The 20,928-nt window shown below is 46.2% G+C and overlaps 1 protein-coding gene across 1 annotated transcript in view; it reads right to left on the bottom strand.

The window, feature by feature from the left end:
- Nucleotides 1–7,571: 7,571 nt before the first annotated feature.
- The window catches only part of LOC146869053 (E3 ubiquitin-protein ligase TRIM11-like), a 58,954-nt gene continuing 45,597 nt past the window's right edge, over nt 7,572–20,928 (bottom strand). The window contains exon 4 of the mRNA XM_085599786.1: nt 7,572–9,795. Coding sequence (XP_085455912.1) covers nt 9,763–9,795 — 33 coding nt within the window. The 3' untranslated portion in view covers nt 7,572–9,762. The remainder of the gene's footprint in view (nt 9,796–20,928) is intronic.

Below are 20,928 nucleotides of genomic sequence, written 5' to 3'. Positions count from 1 at the left end.
GGGTTTTCACCCTTCATGTGTTTTAGCCATAAGAGGGGCTTATGGTCTGTCTGAACAAGGAAGTGAGTACCAAACAAGTATGGCCTCAACTTCTTCAGAGCCCAAACCACAGCAAAGGCCTCCCTCTCAATGGCTGACCAACGTTTCTCTCTAGGGGTCAGCCTTCTGCTTATGAAAGCTACTGGCTGATCCTGACCTTCATCATTCAATTGTGACAGTACAGCCCCTACCCCCAATTCAGATGCATCTGTTTGGACCATGAACTTACTTGGAGTCGTCAGGACTCTGTAGAATGGGAGCAGTGCACATGGCCTGCTTCAGGTCATCAAATGCCTTTTGACAGCTAGCTGTCCACTGAACCTTTTTGGGCATTTTCTTAGAAGTTAAGTCATTCAGGGGTGTCACTATGGATCCATACCCCTTGACAAATCTCCTATAGTACCCAGTCAGTCCTAAGAAGGCTCTCACCTGAGTCTGGGTAGTGGGAGCAACCCATTCCATGATGGTCTGGATTTTGCTCTGCAGTGGTTGAACCTGGCCTCCACCTACAAGGTGGCCCAGGTACACAACCTGACTCTGCCCTATCTGGCACTTGGTGGCCTTGATAGTGAGGCCTGCCTTTTGCAGGGCCTCAAAAACATTCCTTAGGTGGACCAGGTGATCCTCCCAGGTGGAGCTAAACACAGCAATATTGTCTCTTTTCCCACCACTGTTGTGAGGTTTTGGCACAAGGACCACTGGACTAGCCCAAGGGCTATCTGAGGGTTCAAGAACTCCCAAATCCAACATTTTCTGGACTTCTGTCCTGATACAGTCCCTGACATGGTCAGGTTGCCTATAAATCATATTTTTAATAGGCAGACTGTCTTCAGTGTCCACTTCATGAGTGCACCAGGTAGTCTGACTTGGAGTCAGAGAAAACATGTTTCTGAACTGATTGAGCACCTGTCTGCAATCAGTTTGCTGCTGGGGAGTGAGGCTGCCTGCCAAGGCCACTCCATCTACTGACCCATCATCAGGGTTCTGTGAGAGGAGGTCAGTGAGTGGGTCACTCTCTTACTCCTGTCCCTCATCAGTAGCCATGAGCAAGCCCATGTCAGCCCTGTCTACATATGGCTTTAGCCTGTTGACATGGAGAACCCTGTGGGGACTCCTGGGAGTTCCTAGGTCTACTAAGTAGGTAACCTCTCCCTTCTGTTCAACAATAGTGTCTTGGAGAGCTGCTGGGGCCACAGGCTCCTTCACCCACACTTTCTGTCCTGGCTGGTAAACAGTCAGTACAGCCTTTTGGTCATGCCAGGCTTTTTGCAGTTCCTGGCTAGCCTCAAGGTTTTTAGTTGCCTTTTTTATGTACTTAGCCATCCTGGAGCGGAGACCAAGTACACAGTCCACTAAGTCTTGCTTTGGGGGCTTGAGAGGTAACTCCCATCCTTCCTTCACCAAACACAATGGACCCCTGACAGGGTGACCAAACAAAAGTTCAAAGGGCCTGTAGCCAACCCCCTTTTGTGGCACCTCCCTGTATGCAAACAAAAGGCAGGGAAAGAGAATGTCCCATCTTCACCTAAGCATTTCTGGGAGCCCTTTAATCATGCCCTTTAAGGTTTTGTTGAACCTTTCAACTAAACCATTGCATTGTGGGTGATAGGGTGTGGTGAATTTGTAAGCCACTCCACACTCCTTCCACAAATCCCCGTAAGTATCCAGACATGAAGTTGGTACCTCTGTCTGATACCACCTCCTTAGGAAAACCCACTTTTTTAGAAAACTCCCAACAGGGCCCTTGCCACTACAGGTGCTGTAGTGGTCCTAGGGGAATAGCTTCTGGGTACCTGGTAGCATGATCCACTACTACCAGGATAAACCTATGCCCAGATGCTGTTTGGGGATCCATGGGACCAACAATGTCAATCCCTACCCTTTCAAAGGGTACCCCCACCACAGGCAGTGGGATCAGGGGGGGCCTTTGTAGTGCCACCTGCTTTGCCACTGGCTTGGCAGGTTACACAGGAGCGACAAAACTCCTTTGTGTCTTCAGACATGTGGGGCCAGTGAAAGTGAGGGACCAGTTTGTCCCAAGTCTTGTTCTGGCCCAGGTGACCTGCTAAAGGGCTCTCATGGGCTAGGGTCAATTGGAAGCCCCTGAACTTCAGAGGTATAACCAACCTCCTGGTGGCACCAGGCTTGGGGTCTCTACACTCTGAGTACAGGAGTCCATCATCCCAATACACCTTATGGGTACCACTAGCACTCCCAGCAGCAGCTTGCTGTCTGAGGGGTTCAAGACAGGGGCAGCTCTGCTGCTCCTGGCTCAGATCTGCCCTGGAAAGACCCCCTGTCCCCAAGAACTCAACCTGATCAGGCTAAAGCTCCTCTGGGACAGTTCTGTGATCATATCCCTCAAGAGACTGATCCTCCTTCTGAATCAGGGGGGAAGGCTCTGCCTTAACCCTTCTGCTCCTCCTCTTGGATGGCACTTGGTCCATTATTCCAGAATCCAAGGCCTGTTCAGTTTCAGACATTTTGGCCTGTGACCTGGTCACAGCAAACACATCTGCAGGGATCCCTAACATTTCTGCATGAGTCTTGAGCGCTACTTCTGCCCAAGCTGAAGTCTCTAGATCATTGCCAAGCAAGGATTCGACTGGTAGGTCTGCACTTACCACAACCTTCTTAAGGCCAGTTACCCCTCCTCAGGAGAAGTTAACAACTGCCAGAGAATGGTCTGTTCTGACATTGCTAGCATTGGTCACTTGGTACATTTCACCAAGGATGATCTGCCCAGGATCCACAATATCTTTTGTCACCATAGTGACACTTGCTCCTGTGTCCCTGAATGCCAATGCCTGTACTCCATTGATTAAAGGCTGTTGCCTGTACTTGCCCAAGTTACTGGGACTCACAGAGGGGGTCATATCCATGCCCCATCACAGACAAGAACAGGCTGAGTGGTTTATCTGACTAGGCCAGCGCCCAAGTCAGTACCCAGGGTCAACTCTACTAAGCCCTTTGGCTGTGTATTCCCACCAACAATTGTAACTGCACTAGGGGGAACAGGTGCCTTAGGGGCATTTGTGGGGGCTGAAGTATTCTCTTTGGACTTGGTGCAATCACTGGTCCAGTGTGTCTTTTGCTTACAGACTTTGCACCATGGTTTCTTTTGGCCTTTCCCTTTGTTAGCCTGTGAATCCCTACCTGGAGAAGATTTTTGGGGCCCTTGAGAACACTTCTGGTCTTTACCCTTGTCCCCACCCTTGTCAGAGTTCTTAGAATCTTGCTTCTTTGGGTCACCACCTTGGTTCTGTACCTTCTGCCTCACCCTGGTTCTGGCCCATTTGTCTGCCTTCTTTACCAATTCTTGGAGAGAGGTCAGATCAGAGTCTACCAGGTACTGGTGCAACAGCTGATTTTGACAGTTATTTAGAATCTGCTCCCTCATTATCAGATTGTACAATCCTATGAAGTCACACGCTTTACTGCCCAATAACCAACCTTCCAGAGACTTAGCAGCACAGTCAACAAAGTCAACCCAGTCTTGATTTTGTGCTTTTTGGGTATCTCTGAACTTTAACCTGTATTGCTCAGTGGTTAGGCCAAACCCATCTATCAGTGCACTTATCAAGACCTGGTAATAATCAGCATCTTTTTCTCTTACAGTGAGGAGCTTGTCTCTACCTTTGTCTGCAAAGAAGAGCCATAGGATTGCTGCCCACTACCCTTGGGGGACCTTCTATACTTTACAGGCCCCTCTCCAAGGCAGTTATCCATTTGTGGATGTCATCCTCACTCTGGTAGGGAGGGACAATCTTACTTAGGTTTCTATGGTCATTAGACCTCTCCCTATCTCTAGGGAAATTGCTGCCACCAAGGGACTCTAGTCCCTCCTTTTTACTAGCTCTGTAGAGCTCTAGGGCTTCCCTATCTAGGGCCATCTGCTGCTTTCTGAGGTTGAACTTGTCTTGCTCATACTTCAGCAGTCTCTCTCCTCTCCTGGGAGGTATCCCTCCCTCTGTGAGAAGAAACAGTGGTCCCTACAGATGAGGTAGACTGGACAGACTACCTTGAGAGAGATCTATCCCTTCTAACCCTGTTTTCAACTCTTGCTGGAGGAACAAAGAGGGGAGCATTGTTGTCGTCCTCCTCATCCTCATCCAGGGGAGCTGGGTTCACCAGATCCTGATCATTGTCATCAGTCTGGTCAGCAGTAGAGGTGGGGTCAGGGTAGTTTCCACCCCTAGGCCCACCCTTGGCTGCTGCCCCACCCACTCTGCCTACCCCTTCAGACCCACTAGGCCCTGAGAGATCATCCACCCTGAGTATCTTTAAAAGACACTGGGTGGTTGGGCTTTTGCCTGTCTTCAGCTTCCTAATGGAACATAAGGCCCTAAGCTGTGCAAAGGAGAGATCCTCATATTTATAGGGGAGAAACCCACTGGCTTCTGGCAGGGACCCACTGGTTCCTGGCTGATTAGACATTACTAGTGTGGTGTGGTGTATTGCACTACCTACACTAGTGTGGCCTACTAAACTCTCTTGAGTTGTAGAAAGGGTGTGCTATCCTTTAACACACAACTCTAAGTTCAGTAGAACTTACTGTATACTAAACTTGATATTATATGTACCTAAGGTACCTTTAGTGGTTTTCAGTTGATCAATTCAATTGAGATTATCTGGTAAAACAATAGCAAGCTGGAATCCCACCGCTGCCACCAATGTGAGAAGTTGGCCTGATATATGCTGTCCACTAGTTCTGGTGGGCAACTTGTATCAGTCCAAACAACCCCTTATGGTGATAGGTTAAAGACAACCTTTATTGAAAGCTATCCTAGTGGTAGCTATGGAGAGCAGCCTTCAGGCTAAGTCTTGAAGGAATGTAAAGCAGCTTGTTTTACCAGTCTATAATCTCTTGAATGATCAAATGAAAGGACAACCACATCAGGTATATATTTAAAATATATGTATTGAAGATAAAACACACCCCTCTAGTGAGACTGGAGTTTAAAGTACTAAGTTACAAGTCAGTATTCAACAGTAAAAGCACAAATACATGTTTGGTCCCTAGGGGCGTACCAAACCATATACCAATAAAGTGGTATAAGAACCATGACTGAGCTAGACACAAGGCCTAGAGCCTGTAGGAGTGCTTGGACCACAAGGAACCACCCAAGGTAGTGACACAGGGGATCCACGGGGGACTCGTGCAGTGTGAGAACACAGCCGCGAATCGCCGTTAACTTCTATGGGGAAAGTCGCGGTTGGAAATTAAGAGTTTAATGATACTTAGGGGATGACTACGAATGAACCCTTTTGGACTTAGAGGTGTCTAGGGCCAACACCCACGGGAGCACCGGAGTACTCGAGTTACCTCACCCAGGGAAGCCGGGTGCATAGGTTTCAAATGGTGTTGGGTCGTGTCGCTGTTTTCAATGGAAGCTGCTCAGGAAGTGCTGCTGCCATGAAGAGGAGAAGAGTCCGGAGAGATCCAAGCCTGAACCTAGGATGGAACAAACCTGAAAGCAGAGGGGACATAGTCTGGGACACTTACCAGTGACCAAGGGCACAATAGTCCAATGCCCACAGATGTCGGGTGCTTCAGGTGAGTTGACGTGTGTCGACGATGAACAGGAGCTGGATTCGAGCTGTCCCACGAAGTCTGTCGAGTGCTGCGGTGTCGACGACCAGATTGGACCCAACAAGCCTTGGCAACGGCAAGTCACTTGGAAACAGAGGAAGGACGTTGGTGCAGACCAGCAAGGTCTGGGGGACTCACCCAGCGAGGGTAAGTTGGGGCACGTCTGGAGCAACCAGAAAAGCCCAATCAGAAGAGGAGATGCCTTCGTGGGGACCTACTAGCCAACGGGCTAGCGATTGCGAAGGAGCCTCGAGCGGTCGCACTGAAAACTGGCCCAGGGTCACTCGTGGAGTGGAGGCCAGATATCTTCGGTGTAGGAGGTGCTCAAGGCTGGGGCTACTCGGAGCTCAAAGCACAACTTCAAGGAAGACCAGGAAGATGATGGATCAGCTAAAGATCACTGTGTCCAGGGGTCACAGTTTCACGTCACCCACGATAGCCACGGGCCTCAGCTTTGCTGTGGACTCAGGTTAGCCTCAGGGAAGTCTAGAAATCCACCTCTGGGGATGCAGAGACTTCGGTCTCCGGCGGGGGCTTCAGAATGGTAGACCAGACAGTTGCTTCTTTGGTGCCTGCCAAGCAGGGAAGTCACTCCTTGACCCCAAGGGAGATTTCTTCAGTCTTCTAGTTAAAGTAGAACGTCGAAGGTCCAGGATATATGTTGCAGAGTTTCGTCCAGGGTAATCTAAAGTCGCAAGGACTGGGCTCCCATACTTATACAAAGTTTGGGGGTTGGACATACTCTAGGGACCCACCTTATGGGAGGGTTTGGAAAGAGGGGTGGATACACCCATTTCCTTTGTCCAGTTTCGTGCCAGAGCAGGGGCAGGTAGCCCCTGCAACCGGTTTGAACTGGACTATGCACAGGGACACCAAGTGTGCCCCCAGTGCAGGACTTCAAAGCACCAGAGAGTGCTCCCGCCCAGCCCCAATACACATCTGCCTGTCTGGGGAGGTGGTTACACCTCCCTGGGACAGGAAACCTATTGTCCAGGCCACCCCTGCCAGAGTTTTGGCCAGCAGCAGGAGGCCAGACCCGTGTCTGTGGCAGTGGCATCCATTTTGTGATGCCAGGGCTGTAGAAAGTCTTTACCGGGTTAGACCAGTGTGAACATGTCTCTCCCTCTAGAAGGGTGGAATGCTACCCCCGCCGCCAGAACTGGCGGGGGGGGGGTGTAGTATTTCATAGTGTTTGACACCAAACACGACATGTTTCCGTGCAGCCAGTCCAAAGTTAGCATTTACCGTGAGGTTATAATGCACTTAAGAGTATATGGTCAGGCTGCACCACAAACAGCATTAGAGGAGGTACCCCGAACGCTGCAGAGGGGCGATGCTCATGCAGGGGCACCCTCTCACATAAAAACCAAGAACTCTGCCTTCAGGATTGTTAAGGCCTGCCATAGGAGTGACTTATAGGTTTTATATGTGTGTGCAATGGTAGTGATATAGGTAGCCTATACCACTGTAAGGGGAGCAAGCACCACTTTACCTATGCTGCAGTAGCAGACCTGTGGTGTCATTTTGGAGTGCTTCCCAGGGATAGCATAATACATGCTTCAGACCCTGGTAGGCCTCTGAGGTACCTATGCCCAAGGTACATAGTATACCATATACTAGGAGCTTATAAGGCACTCCAGAATCCAATTAGAAAGGTACTTAATGTACATGGAAACCATTTTAGAGAGGAAGCAGCTAGGCTGGGGTCTTGATTAGCAGGGCCACAGCCAGACTAAGGTCGAAAAACAGTGAAACACCAGCAAAAAGTGGGGATACCCATGTGAAGCAGATCCTACTCTCCTACATCAACCCTTCCCCCCCCAAAAAACTTTGTATCACCCCTGTTTTATATAACCAACAGTTGGTCTGTAGCTAGGTTTGTACTTTGCAAAACCTTATGCTTACTATGTTTAAAAAAGAAAGGAACACAACATTCTCAGTTTGTAATGCTTTATTTGGATGGAGAACCCCGTTTTCCTTTAATGTTTCACCATCTTCACTTGTACCTAAAGCTGGCCTCCCTCTTTATATCATACCTCTGAAAATCAGATAAGGGTCACCCTGTAGAAATGCTGCAAAGGTTAGCAGATGCTGCATGTTGCTGCTTTGGCTTGACATGTTGTGGATTTGGTAAACATTTACATATGTGGCCGAATTCTCTACGTTAAAACGAAAGATTGCTCTGAAAATGTGCGTGATGACCATGAATTCAAGTTGTCTTTATCAGAATGTGCTAGGCATCAAGCTTTATTTTACCTACCCAGGGCGATTTTTGGCAGTCATAGCTGGTGTATGAATAGTTTCTTTGCATGGCTGTGTGCTCCTTAAGCCACTACCCAATGAAGTGGTTATCATGTTTAGCTCTGGCTGTACAGTGCAGCTATTTGCTTACCTATTAATAATTATTTAAAGTATGCGTCCGCTGTGCCTAGATGAGTAGAGCTTTCTCACCTGATGCTATTGTCTGTTTGGTGGATCAGTCTGTCTCCTACGGGATGCATGCTTTGCAATATATTAGGAAGTGTACATTTGAAAGGTACATTGATGCATCACATCCAAAATTGTAACTCATAGCTTTAGCTTCTAAAGAAAGCAGACTTTCGACTTTGGGCTGGTTTTTGGGCTTACACTGGTCTGCGCTGGGCTGAATTTGGGCTTATATTTGAGCGTCTTTGGGCTGAAAATCTGGCAACACTGGCAGGCTCCTCTCCAGCCAGACGGAGAGAGAGTTCAGAGAGAGAAGCAGCCTCTCTCTGTCCTGCGCTTAGTTTGAGAAGAGAATGAGATCAATTATTTACTTTTTTACTTCGTGTTCAGAATTCAGAATAGATTAAAACATGAAGATTTAGGGCTTTTTGACAACCTATATATTTTGGTTTGCTGCCTGTCCGGTATTGTTTCATTTCTGAAATTTCTGCCCCCAATGGTTCCTCCTGCACCCCATTGTTTCTTGTGCCCCACCTGGCACACATCATGTCGGAGGAAGGTGATGAAGTTAAAATTTCCCCCCCCCCCACCCCCCTCCCCCCCTGGAAAAATTTCTGCGGACGCCCATACTGGTAAGCCAGGCCTCCAATGTGTTTTAAAGGCAGCTCTGCGTGGGGGTTTGTGGGGAGTAAGATGGCCACCTGCACTTTGGGACTGGGTCCAGGGACGTATCCCTGAGTGGTGTAAAATGCCACCCTACAGTATGAGACAAGCCAGAAGTGCTGTTGCTGAATGGGTTAAGATTGGGCCTTCCAGTGTGAGACAGGAGAAGTTCTGGGTGCCGGGTTGGTCAGACCTTTAATGTGGGTTAGGGTTTGCTGTGGGTGATTTGGTAAGACATAATCTCCTTTGTGACTACGGTATCTCTGGGTGCTCGGAGTCGGGCGTAAGAGGGCAGTAAGCCAGGCTTTCTGTGTGGTTTAGAGTTGGCTCTGGGTGAGGGCCCGACAGTCCTCTCTTGTGTGGGATTGAAGAAGCTCTAGCCCACAGTATAGGGGCTTCCTCTGCTTCCTCCTACAGAGGATAATCAAGGTCTTAGGTATAAGTTATCTTTGGATAGGGCAGTGGGTTGGGAACTCTAGTGAGAGGGGCAAGACGGCTCCCCCCCCTTGGTGGGACAGCGGATGTTCAGGGTTTCGGCCCAAAGACAGTCTTCTCAAGTGCTGGAGATGGAAGCTCTGGATCAGGAGGTAGTGACATGCCTTCTAGAATGGGTTAGAAGAGGCTTGCGGTGAGGGGTGGTGACAGTCACTCCGAGGGTGGGAGAGGAGTGAAGGCAGCCTTCTTCACTGTGGCACTGGAGGAACTCTGTGGCTAACTCTGGGTGAGAGCATGGAGACCACAGCCTCAAGGGTGGGGCAGCAATGAGACAAGCCCCGCCCTACACTGTGGTATAGAAGGAGCGCTGTGCTGACAGGTGCAGAGGACCCCCCCTTTCAATCTGGGGCGTCTGCCTCCCACATGGCGTCCTTGCAGTAGATATGAGCTGCCGTTCTTCTCCTGCAGTAGACTGCATTCGTCAAACCGTTATCAGTGCACCATGGTCCAGATGGTTCTTGAAGGGCCTCAGGCTGCCACTGGTGCCTAGTGTTGCTATGAACAGTCACTCTGAGATCCTCAAAGAAGTCACCTCGGGCTTCACCTTAAAATACTGCTTGAATCTTAATTCTGCATACCTGCAAGAAGAGAACAAAAGGTTAGTCACATAATTCGAGATGTCAGGCCTGACTCCAAGAAGACCATTCACAAACTAGAGGACCACTATAGTGTCCTAGCTTCATTACAGTTTTATGTCCCAGGTTGTACCACAGCTTGATGGTGCGTGTTGTTTTAATGGTTTATATATTTTTTGTTAATAAACATTTGGGGCAAACCCTCAGGAGGACCTGAAACCTATGTAAAAACGGGAGAAGGAGTGATGGTCTATTTGCTCTACTATCCATATTAGTACCTCTTGTGTCCTATTCAGCTGAGTGCTCAAATTGTGAGATTAGTTCCTACAGAAGGGACCGCTGGTTTTGTTAAAGTGAAGGCATGTGGGTAAAGGCTGTGGTAGCGTACAGGACAAGACAGTAACTTGTATATGTACAGGACACCTTATCCCTTTTATTTTTATTTGCACACATGCAGAAATGTTTTTTTGGGACAAAAGACGAAAGGGAGTGAGAATAACCATGCCCTGCCTTTCTACTTTAAAATGCGGCACAGGCTTCTGGCCACAAAGAGTCACAGCTACTGGAATTGAGGTTAGAGTGGAGTTGCAGACACAGTGATTTAAATTCGCGATTTAAATGTAAACCTTAAGTCACAGCCCTTAAGGACATGAAGGCACACCTCACCATCTAATCCTAGTCCCTACATGTGAGAGGGTGGAGTGGACTTTGGGCCCAGGCCTCCCTCTTGTGAAATGATAGCCCATTCCAAACCAGATGCAGATATCCTTTCTGTGACACAGATAGGCTGTATACTCCTGCTGGGGGTATATGGCTGCCAGACTGCTTAACAGGGCACTGCTTTGCCAATCATCTTTACTTTCATAAATGATTTCTTTAATTGAAGCAAATCAACATTGCATCTCATAGAGGATGTTGAATTGTCAATTGAAAGCCTACAAGTGGAAAAGGGATGTCCTGTGAACCATCCCTGTGAAGTTTAAGAATCACCCTCCAGAAATATCAGCGATTTATCCTGAAACGTAAAGCCTTGAATGACCATGTTCTGAGGCATCATGCAAAAAAACAAGACAAGCTAAACATCTGTGCCAGGAATCTAGGAGTTCCTGCTACAAAAACTGAACATTCTACAACGAAGGAATACTTCGAGAAGTTTGAGAAAATTACAGTGCATGACTCTTGGGGGCAAAAAAATAGGGTAATTAAATTCAACAGATGGGTTCGCAAAACCACCACCCACAGAAGGGCAAAAGCTGGGTTAGCGACTTATGTGAACTCAAAACTATCCGCAAAGGTAACACCACAGGATACAGAAGAACCCTGGTTACTAGCTCTATGTCTGGAGCGATGGGACAAGCAGTAGACAACTCCACTGGTTCTGGTTAATATTTACATTAACCCGAGAGAAAAATAAAAAATAGTGGCAAAGCTGATCAAGCTGTTCCTGGAGTGGAAAGGAGATAAACAGTTGGCAAACCAGGGAATTACTGGAGATTTTAATCTGAATCTTTTCCAAGACACACATAAGGCAGGCGATGAGGTGTTACAGATGCTGTCAGCACAAAGTCACTCTCTGCATCGACCCCATGACAATCTTGGGAACAGGCACCTGAAGTCCTACGAAGCAGCTGATCTGGTAATACTCAATGGACGCCTCTGAGGACACCAGCCTGGACAAGATACCATCTACTACCTTGACTACACAATGGGGAGCATTAGAATGTATAGTGGAGTAGTCTAGTTTAAAATGAAGCACTGATCAGAGAGTGAGCCTCACCTGCAAAACTTCAGTCTAAGCACCGATATGGCCGTATCAGATCAGGTGCGGATAGTGCAGGTTTAAGCTGACATTGAAAATGTAAAACACCTTGAATGGAGCCTAGACAGCATTGGAGGCATGGCAAGCGAGGCCAAGGGAATCCTGAAGGAAATATCATCCAGCAAGGAGAACTCGATAAAGGCATAGAAGCAGCAAGAGACCCAGCCAACAATTTGGAGAAAGGTACAAATATTTCCTCAAGCTTTTTATCATCCAGCCAAAACCGGTTCGCCTTATCAGGTCAAGGATCAACAAAGTGCTCCGTGAACTGTGGAGCTCACCATAGGATTTAGAATTGCTAAAATGCCTACGAATGGAGCGTAAGAGCCTAGAAAAGGTGGTATGGCTGCTAAAGAAAGAGAGATCTGAAGCATTGTGGGCAAAGCTACTTTACTCCTCCAAACAAAACGACCACAGAAGTTTCTGGAAACTAATGACTGAGCTTGATAAGGGCCCCAGGGTGGCAAACAATGCTAATAATAGCAAGGTAGAATGGGTTAAATACCTAACAACACATTATAAGGGAAGCACAGAGTACCATTCTGTCCCGGGCCCAGGTCTGACCCCACATGTAAAAGATCACAGCTCAAGTCCACACGAGTGGGTGACCCTGAAAACCAATAGCAGTGGTGCTACTGACACCCTAGACCACTAAATGGAACTTTTCAATGGAGGCCTTGGAAACAAATAATTGAGAACTTGCACTCCAACTGCGCATCTGCCCCTAATGGCATACTGACTGCACTTCAAAAGCACAACCCCACAACCTGAGCTGGCTTCCTGAACTCGATGTTCAAGCAAATACTGCAGATGGGACGCATTCCATAAAGCTGGAGAGGCCCAGTGATAGACCCCATCTTCAAGGGTTGGGATAGCTAGTTCCCCTAGCAATTACAGGACCTCAAATGTTTTTCAACAATACTACTGAAAATCTACAGGAGTGAGCGACTGAGGCAAAAAGGTTGACAATGAAGCAAACAGGGTTCACCAAAAAGCAAGGAACCACCACCAACTTGATGGCTGCGGACCTCATAGTGAAAAAAGCGCGTGACAGTGGGACGTCACTTTTCATGTGTTTTGTGGACTTCAAAATGGCCTTTGACTACGTCCGTCGAGGCCTGCTCTGGGAAAAACTATTCCGTTGGGGAATTCCACAAAACCATTTAATGACCATCCAGCGAATATACACAAAATCCTGTGTAAAGATCAAGGTGGGGGACAGGTGCCATTTATCAAGAGAGGTTAATACCGCCATTGAATTGGAACAGGGATGTGTGTTGGCGCCGCTGTTGTTTAATTGGTTCATCGGGGATCTGTGAGCTTCCCTGGCAGAAGTGGTGTCTCACGCACCAAGCCTCGGGTCTCAACAGTTTAGCAACATCCTGTACAGAGACAATCTACTATTGTTGAGCAATAATCATGTGAGCCTACAGAGGCTGATCAACAGGCTCGCTGAGTACTCAGTAAATAACCAGTTGGAAATCAACCTCAAGAAACTTAAAGTTATGCCGCTGAAACGATGCATAGCAAAAGATGAGAAATGGCGCTTCAATGGGTCCAACATGATGAAGTTACAACATAGATGTATCTAAAAATGCTATCATTGCAAAAACTGAGGCCTTAAACTTGGCCTTCTCAAACCAGGAGGAAAAGTCTGTGGGGCCATCATCTAAATGCGTTGATAACAATGATCAAATCAATACTGATTGCAACCTAATCATATAGAGGCGAGATAATGCTGGGTGAAGATCCGGACCTGCTGGAGAAACTTGCACAATATGAACATAAAAACGAGCATTCCAGATGCCAAGGTCTGCCTCTCCCGCCCAATCAAGGTTAGAATTTGTCCTGGTAAACCAATCACTAGCCAAGCAAGGGGCCTTCATGAAGTGCTGCTATCGACTGCAGAGTGCCCCAGAGGGATCGCTGGCTAAACTCATCTGCGCAGGGATACATCTAACAAGGGGGAAAGGTCAATTTGCCAAATTCCTGCAGGAAGGTATACATAATCTTGGTATCCAAGATTTATGGCAAATGAACATGAGTTGCTATACTTTTAAGAAACTTGTGAACAAAGTGCATAAAGCAGAAACGTAGGTTGGAAGATAAAGCTACAATGACAAAACAATCACATGGGTAGTTAGTAATAAAATTATATCACACAACAAAGTGGTCTAAGGGAATTTAGAGACCCTGTCGGATTAATTCCCCTATCCAATACATCGAACACACACAAATAATCCGAGGTCTTAAAAAGAAAAAATATATCTCTAAAAAGCAGGTGTCTACTGCAAGAGTGTTTAGATAGAAATAGAAAACAAAAGAAGTACATTTGAAAGAGAAATGAACCTTCATTGTCTCAGGATACCCATCAATCATCAATGTGATCATTATCATCATTTGGGTTATCCAAACAACCTCCAGTTGTCCTCTTGATCATAGAGGAATACCAGGTTTATTGTAACCTCTTTCTGGATCGTTCACGGAGAGAACAAGGAGGACAGAAGGAAGATAACAGTGAAAGACGTTAAATACTCTTTTATAGAGTCACCATCTTGTGGAAATATGGATTTTTATGGTCGGTTATGTCCCCTATCTTGGACCCCAACGGTTTCATGTATAAGTTACAAGTACATGTATGTTCCCTCCAGTTCCAGTTATGAAGACGCAAACACATGTGCGTCCACCGTCAACATGTCCTCTTTCAGATCCGCCATGAATGGGTCAGATATTCCTTTCCTAAGTATGAAAGGCCACCGACTTTATGTGGTTCACTTTCCACATTTCTACAGATTCAGGCGAGTAGGCCCGAATTCTGTCTTCAAGCCTTTTCCTGCCTTCTGCCTCTGAAAGCTCCAGTCTGAGCCTGCATCTGTGACCATGAACTTTGTCTTACTCCCTGCGCGGCTAACGGTGCCTGATCCAGCCCGTAGCCTGCCAGAAAACTGTATTTCACCTTCAAGATTATCTCCTCCGCCCCTCATCCGATGCATTCCTGTCTAGTAGTTTAGGTAAACATTCCTCCAGCTACCGCGCAAAGGGCCAGGCCTCGCTGCCCTCATGCAAGTAATTCATAGCCCTGTTACCATGGAATATTCCTACCCCCTCGCATCTAGTGTAGACACTTAGACGCTTGTACACGCACTAACAGTCAGTATAGTCAGTATAGAATAAGATTCTATCCTAAGAGACCTCTCTTTTTGGATAACACAGTTCTTTAAACATAGGATATTAGATATGATTTGGGATTAGGTTGACATAACCCCAGACTTCTGTCTCCACATGTAGAGCTAAATGTCAAGTCCCTCTCTCCCCCTAGTTGCACGTCAAATCACACGTCATGCTGCTGCGCGCACATCTCTGCCAAGTATTTTTGCTGACATTGCGAAATTCTTTCATGGAACCACCCATTTGTGACATCATACCTAATGACGTTCTTTAGTTACGCCTAGTTACACCCATTTTAGTTACGCATGTATGTCTTTATCTCTGTTATCAACTGTTACGCCTGCTGCATCTGTTTCACTGTAATGCCTCTTCTATAAAAATGATTACCTGTCAATAATGTATGTTCCTTCCTTCCTGAACTTTCGTGGTGATGGAATAGAAGGCCCATAATTCGAATTGTGTTCCTTTGTATAGGAATAAAGCCGTTCCGAATCTCTAATACCACGGATTCTGCCTCTTATTTTACTGAGCTATTCTTATTAATTTTCCGCATCAAATTAAGTACCGGTAATTAAATTATTTACCACATATATGGCGCCCGAATAGGGACACTTCCTCATCTCACGCGCCGGAGGTGCGTTGCAGGCCCGGTCTCCTGCCACAGCTGGACGGACAACAACGCGTACCCACAGGATTTCCTGTATCTCCCTCCTGCCGAGCGGGGGTAACTGAGGCTGCGATCAACACCCAGACGAGGCGGTGAGAAGTGCGAAGTATCCCGACCAGAGCCTAGCTGAGAGAGCAAGATCCGAGGTATACAGAGGCCCACCAAGTTCCGAAGTTCCGAAGTATCGAGTCGAGTCCAGTCCGGTCCAAGTCCAGTTCAGTTCAGTTCCGAGGCCTTCCGTTCCGAGCTACCCGGTGAGTACCATTGCCGGGGAGGCGTTCTGACGTGCACATAGGTTGTGCCGGTCAAGACGGGTTTGGGTACACAAATCCGGTCTGCACTGTTTCAGCAGTGTATCTGTACTGTTTAGCAGTATATCTAGTATGTCTAGTATATAATTCAGAATTACCTAGTTAGTGCCGAGTATTATGCTTAGTGACTAGTTCCCTAAATGGCCATCATTGTTGTTCATTAAATGTTAAATGTTTTAAATACGTTCAGCATATTGTGGTGTGAATGACTGTTCATTATTGTGTTTTGTTGTATTAAACGTGTTCAAAATTAGGTCTCAGATCAGTTCTCAATATGCCGCTCTTTTCGAAATTAAGACAGATCAAAACTAGAAAAGGGGTACTCGAAGAAGCTGTTCCCATTCCTCCTAGGGACACTCCAGGGTACTTCATGTATCATAAACATGGCCTAGACGCCATATTATTTCTTGATTTATGGGTAGACTACACTAAGGAATTACCAGAAAGTCAGAGGTGGCCCGCAGCTGGGACCTGGGACGCAGATTGCATCATGAAAGTAGAAGAAGAATTATGGAAAAAGAAAGCTAGACAATCACAGAAAGATGCCATTGAATTATGGCGTAAAGAATCATATAGACGTACAGAAAAAGCACTCAGACAGGAAGAGAAAAGTAAGGAGAATTCAAATAAAGTCCGGGAAAAACTATTAGAAATGAAGAAAGTGGTACCCAGTCATGACAAAGACCCAGCGGGTTTCCACCGTGAAATTAAAGACATGTTGCTCATGGGAGAGTATACCTATCCCGACATTATGAAAATATTAAAGGTATTAATGCCTGCGGGCATTTACGAAAAACTCAAAGAAAAGGATTGGGAGGTGGGAGACCAAAAGATAGATTGGACAGCATTAGAAAACGAAGAAACAGCTCGAGGTCCAGGTTTAGGGCTTGGGGAAAAGACCAAAATACTACCAGGTTTATTAGTACAGGTACTGCCACGTTTATTAACTACGAAAAAGGAAGACTGGGGTGCAATCTCAGCCTGTAAACAAAAGCAAGATGAAGACACTAGTGATTTCTATGCCCGATTCGAAAAATGTTTTGGTATAAATAGTGGAATAAAAGCAAGTAGCGAATCGTATCCACATCTGTTTGTGACAAAATTAGTTGAAAATGCCTTGCCCCAAGTTAAGAATAGAGTATTGAAATTCGAGAGTACCTGGCAAGGTAACACTCCGTCACAAATGTTACAAATGCTACAGTACCATCACAATAGAATTAGAGAGGAACAAGAACATGAACAAAGACGCATGAAAGACACGAAAATGAAAATGCTAGTTTCCCAGACAGTTCCAGCTGACGGTCATAAAAAGGGTATGACACAGTCCAGTGTTTCAGCAGGTTCTGTAAAAGGGACATGCAACTATTGTAAACAGCCAGGTCATTATGTACACGATTGTCCAGTTTTAAAACATAATATCGCCATAGGTAATACAAAAGAAAGACCACGGCCACTTAGACAGGATCAGAACCAACAAGGAGCCCCGCAGCATGCACAGTCCATGCCAGCTCCGCAACAGTCTATGCCAGCTCCACCACCGCAGCCTATTGCTGCCACACAAACAACGACACAACAGATGTACCAGACCGCACAGTATGACTATCCTGATTATCAACGATACTCATGAAACAGCCTAGAGAGGGAAGTTGGCTTACCCCTTATCGAGGTCCCTGTGGATCAAGAAGGACCTTATGTACACAGTGAACTATTAGGCCAAGATAGAAAATTTTTACTTGATACAGGGGCAAGCCGAACAACCATAAAACGTAGTGAAGTTCCAGGGGCACCCCTCTCAGGCTCACAGAATATTTCCCTTGGTTTTTCAGGAAAACCTATCATTAACGAAGTATCACAGCCTCTTCCACTTACGATTGGTCCCTTGACACGAACTACAGATTTATTACTTACTAAATCATGTCCAGAAAACCTGTTAGGTATAAAAACATTGAAAGCTCTAGGAGCTATAATATGTTGTTCTCCGGAAGGAGTAAGATTGTTTTTACGTGATTTCAAAGGGCACTATGTGTCCCGAGACATGGATCACCGACTGCAGACTTTACCCACACATTTATGGGCACAAGGCCCTACAGATGTTGGTTGCATGAACATTACACCATATCGAGTCACACTAAAGACAGGAGTGGTACTACCACGAATGCGACAATACAAGTTACCCCCAGATGCTGTAGTGGCTTTACTGCAAATCATTGACGATCTTATTACCCAAGGAGTGGTTGTGGAAACCGACTCCAATATATGTAATTCCCCGATAATTCCGATTCTTAAACGAACTGATCCAAAAGCCCCGCCAGTATATCGATTGGTTATTGATCTGCGCGAATTAAATAAATGTATTGTACCACAATACCCCGTAGTCCCAGACATTTCTTCATTACTGACAGCCATTGATTCCGAAGCAACATTCTTTTCTGTAATTGATCTCAAGAATGCCTTTTTCAGTGTCCCAATAGATCCGGAAAGCCAATACTTGTTCGGATTTAGTTTAAATGGACGAAGCTTTAAATTCACACGCGCACCTCAAGGATTCACAGAAAGCCCCAGCATCTATAGCCAAGCACTGAAACGAGAACTTGACAGTATCCACATGCCAGTCAACACTGCCCTGCTTCAATATGTCGATGATCTGCTGATCACCGCTAGAAGCGAACCTGAATGTGAAAAAGCCTCACTGACGGTTTTACAATTTTTGGCCGAAAAGGGGCACAAGGTGTCCCCTTCTAAGCTGCAATTCTGTGTCCAGCGAGTTGTTTACCTTGGGCACTCGCTGTCCAAGGAGGGAAGGCAGCTTACGTCAGATCGCATCCAGTTAATTGCTAACATGCCAATACCCAAGACACAAAAGGAGCTACGGGCTTTTATAGGCCTCACTTCATATTGTAGGCAGTGGATCCCTCAGTATGCATTTCTAGCAAAACCACTCATTCAGTTGACAACACAGGAGGCGGCCACATCGACTGTCCTCCCTTGGACTCAGGAACATACACAAGCTTTTGAAAACCTAAAGAAAGCTTTATGTCAAGCACCTGTTTTAGCAACACCATGTTACAATAAACATTTTACGCTCTTTGTTACAGAACGCGAAGGTACTGCCTTGTCAGTACTCACACAGGAACAAGCAGAATCACACAAACCATGTGCTTATTTTTCTAGTACATTAGATCCCGTAGCTCAGGCTCTGCCTGCATGCCTGAAATCAGTGGCAGCGACAGCTTTAGCAATCAGACAAAGCGATGCCATAGTATTAGGACATCCATTGACAGTACAAGTACCACACGCAGTAGAGGTTCTTGTGAACCGAACGCAAACACAACACTTGACTATAGCAAGACTTACCGGTTACGAATTGACATTGTTTCAGCCACACATAGAAATCAGACGTTGTAGTACATTGAATCCTGCCACACTTTTGCCAGTTAACGGAACAGACCCACTAGCACATGATTGTATTGAAGTTATTACTATCACGACGAAACCCAGACAAGATTTGACAGACGTCCCATTGTCAAATCCAGACCTGACGTTGTATGTAGATGGTTCATGTATGAGAACAAGTACAGGAGAGCTAGTGGCCGCGTATGCAGTCACAACAGACACTGAAGTCATTGAAACATATTGCATAAATACCTTGTCAGCTCAAGCAGCAGAGCTCATCGCTCTGACACAAGCCTGTATTCAAGCCACAAATAAGAAAGTCAACATATACACTGATTCACGTTATGCATTCGGAGTTGTACATGACTTCGGCGTGCTGTGGCGAGAGAGAGGTTATTTAACTTCTCACGGTGCCCACATTCAGCACGGACCCCTCATTCATGCCTTATTAGATGCAATACATCTACCCACTGCAATATCAATTATGAAATGTAAAGCTCACACGAAAGTTACTGATATCATTTCCCAAGGCAATGATCTAGCTGATAGAACAGCTAAACAGACTGCTCAAACTCACACATCTGACATGACAAAGACAATAGTTCTGACACCAACACATTGCATGACGGTTAAGGATCCCGCTCTTGACGTAATTGACATACAGACACATGCTACACCAGACGAAATAAAGAAATGGACTGAATTAGGAGGGATCCAAACGAATCAAGGATGGATGACGAAGGAAAAATCTGTATGGTTTCTTCCCGACTCAATGGTCCAAGTCATCATTAATACAATACATAGTCCAGCGCACCTAGGAGAAAAGGCTATGCTAGACAGCATTCAACACATTTGGTTCAACAAACATTTACGAGCAGCAGCTAAACAAAAAGTTCGTACCTGTATGATCTGTTGTCAGTTTAACCCAGGTAAAAGCATTCCCGTAGAACAGGGTGGATTTCAGCCTCCTGATCACCCTTTTGAAGTCCTCCAGATGGATTATATCCAGATGGAACGATGTCGAGGATTCAAATATGTTCTCGTAGTTGTCTGTGCTCTTTCCCGTTGGACAGAAGCATACCCGGTTTCAGATTACACTGCCCCGACTACTGCCAAACAGTTAGTTCGAGAATTCTTCCCACGGTACGGTTTACCACGTGTTGTCTACTCAGATAACGGCCAGCCGTTCTCATCCGAACTAATGAAACACGTTTCACTTTTGTTAGGCTATCAATGGAGATTTCACTGTGTCCGACACCCCGAGGCAGCAGGTCTCGTGGAACGACATAATCAAACTCTGAAAATTAGATTGTCCAAAATATGTAGAGAGAAAGGTGTCGATTGGGTAGTAGCCTTACCAGTTGCGCTCTTTTACATGAGAATGGTAGCACATTCTCGAACAGGGCTATCCCCGTATGAAGTGATCTTCGGTAGACCACCAAATATGTGGGGGACGCCTATACCACGCAAAATAACTGATGTTGACTGTAATATGCTGACAGATTACCTGGCTTCCTTGATGTCTGCACTACAATCTTGTCGTTCACAGGTAGCTGCAGCCTTTCCCGACAACACCGAGGTGAAACCCCATGACGTAGTTCCCGGGGACCTGGTGTTAGTGCGAAATTTTGACCGGAAGACTCAGCTGGATCCTAGGTGGAAATCGCCTCAACTTGTACTACTCACCACGAGGACAGCCGTGAAGATCGAAGGTCGCAAAGGATGGTTACATTCAAGTCATATCAAGAAATTTCATGGACTACCGTCTGATGTAAACG

Source organism: Triturus cristatus, chromosome 1_1, assembly GCF_964204655.1.
Source record: "Triturus cristatus chromosome 1_1, aTriCri1.1, whole genome shotgun sequence".
NCBI lineage: Eukaryota > Metazoa > Chordata > Amphibia > Caudata > Salamandridae > Triturus > Triturus cristatus.
This window is presented reverse-complemented; position numbering and strand designations above follow the sequence as displayed.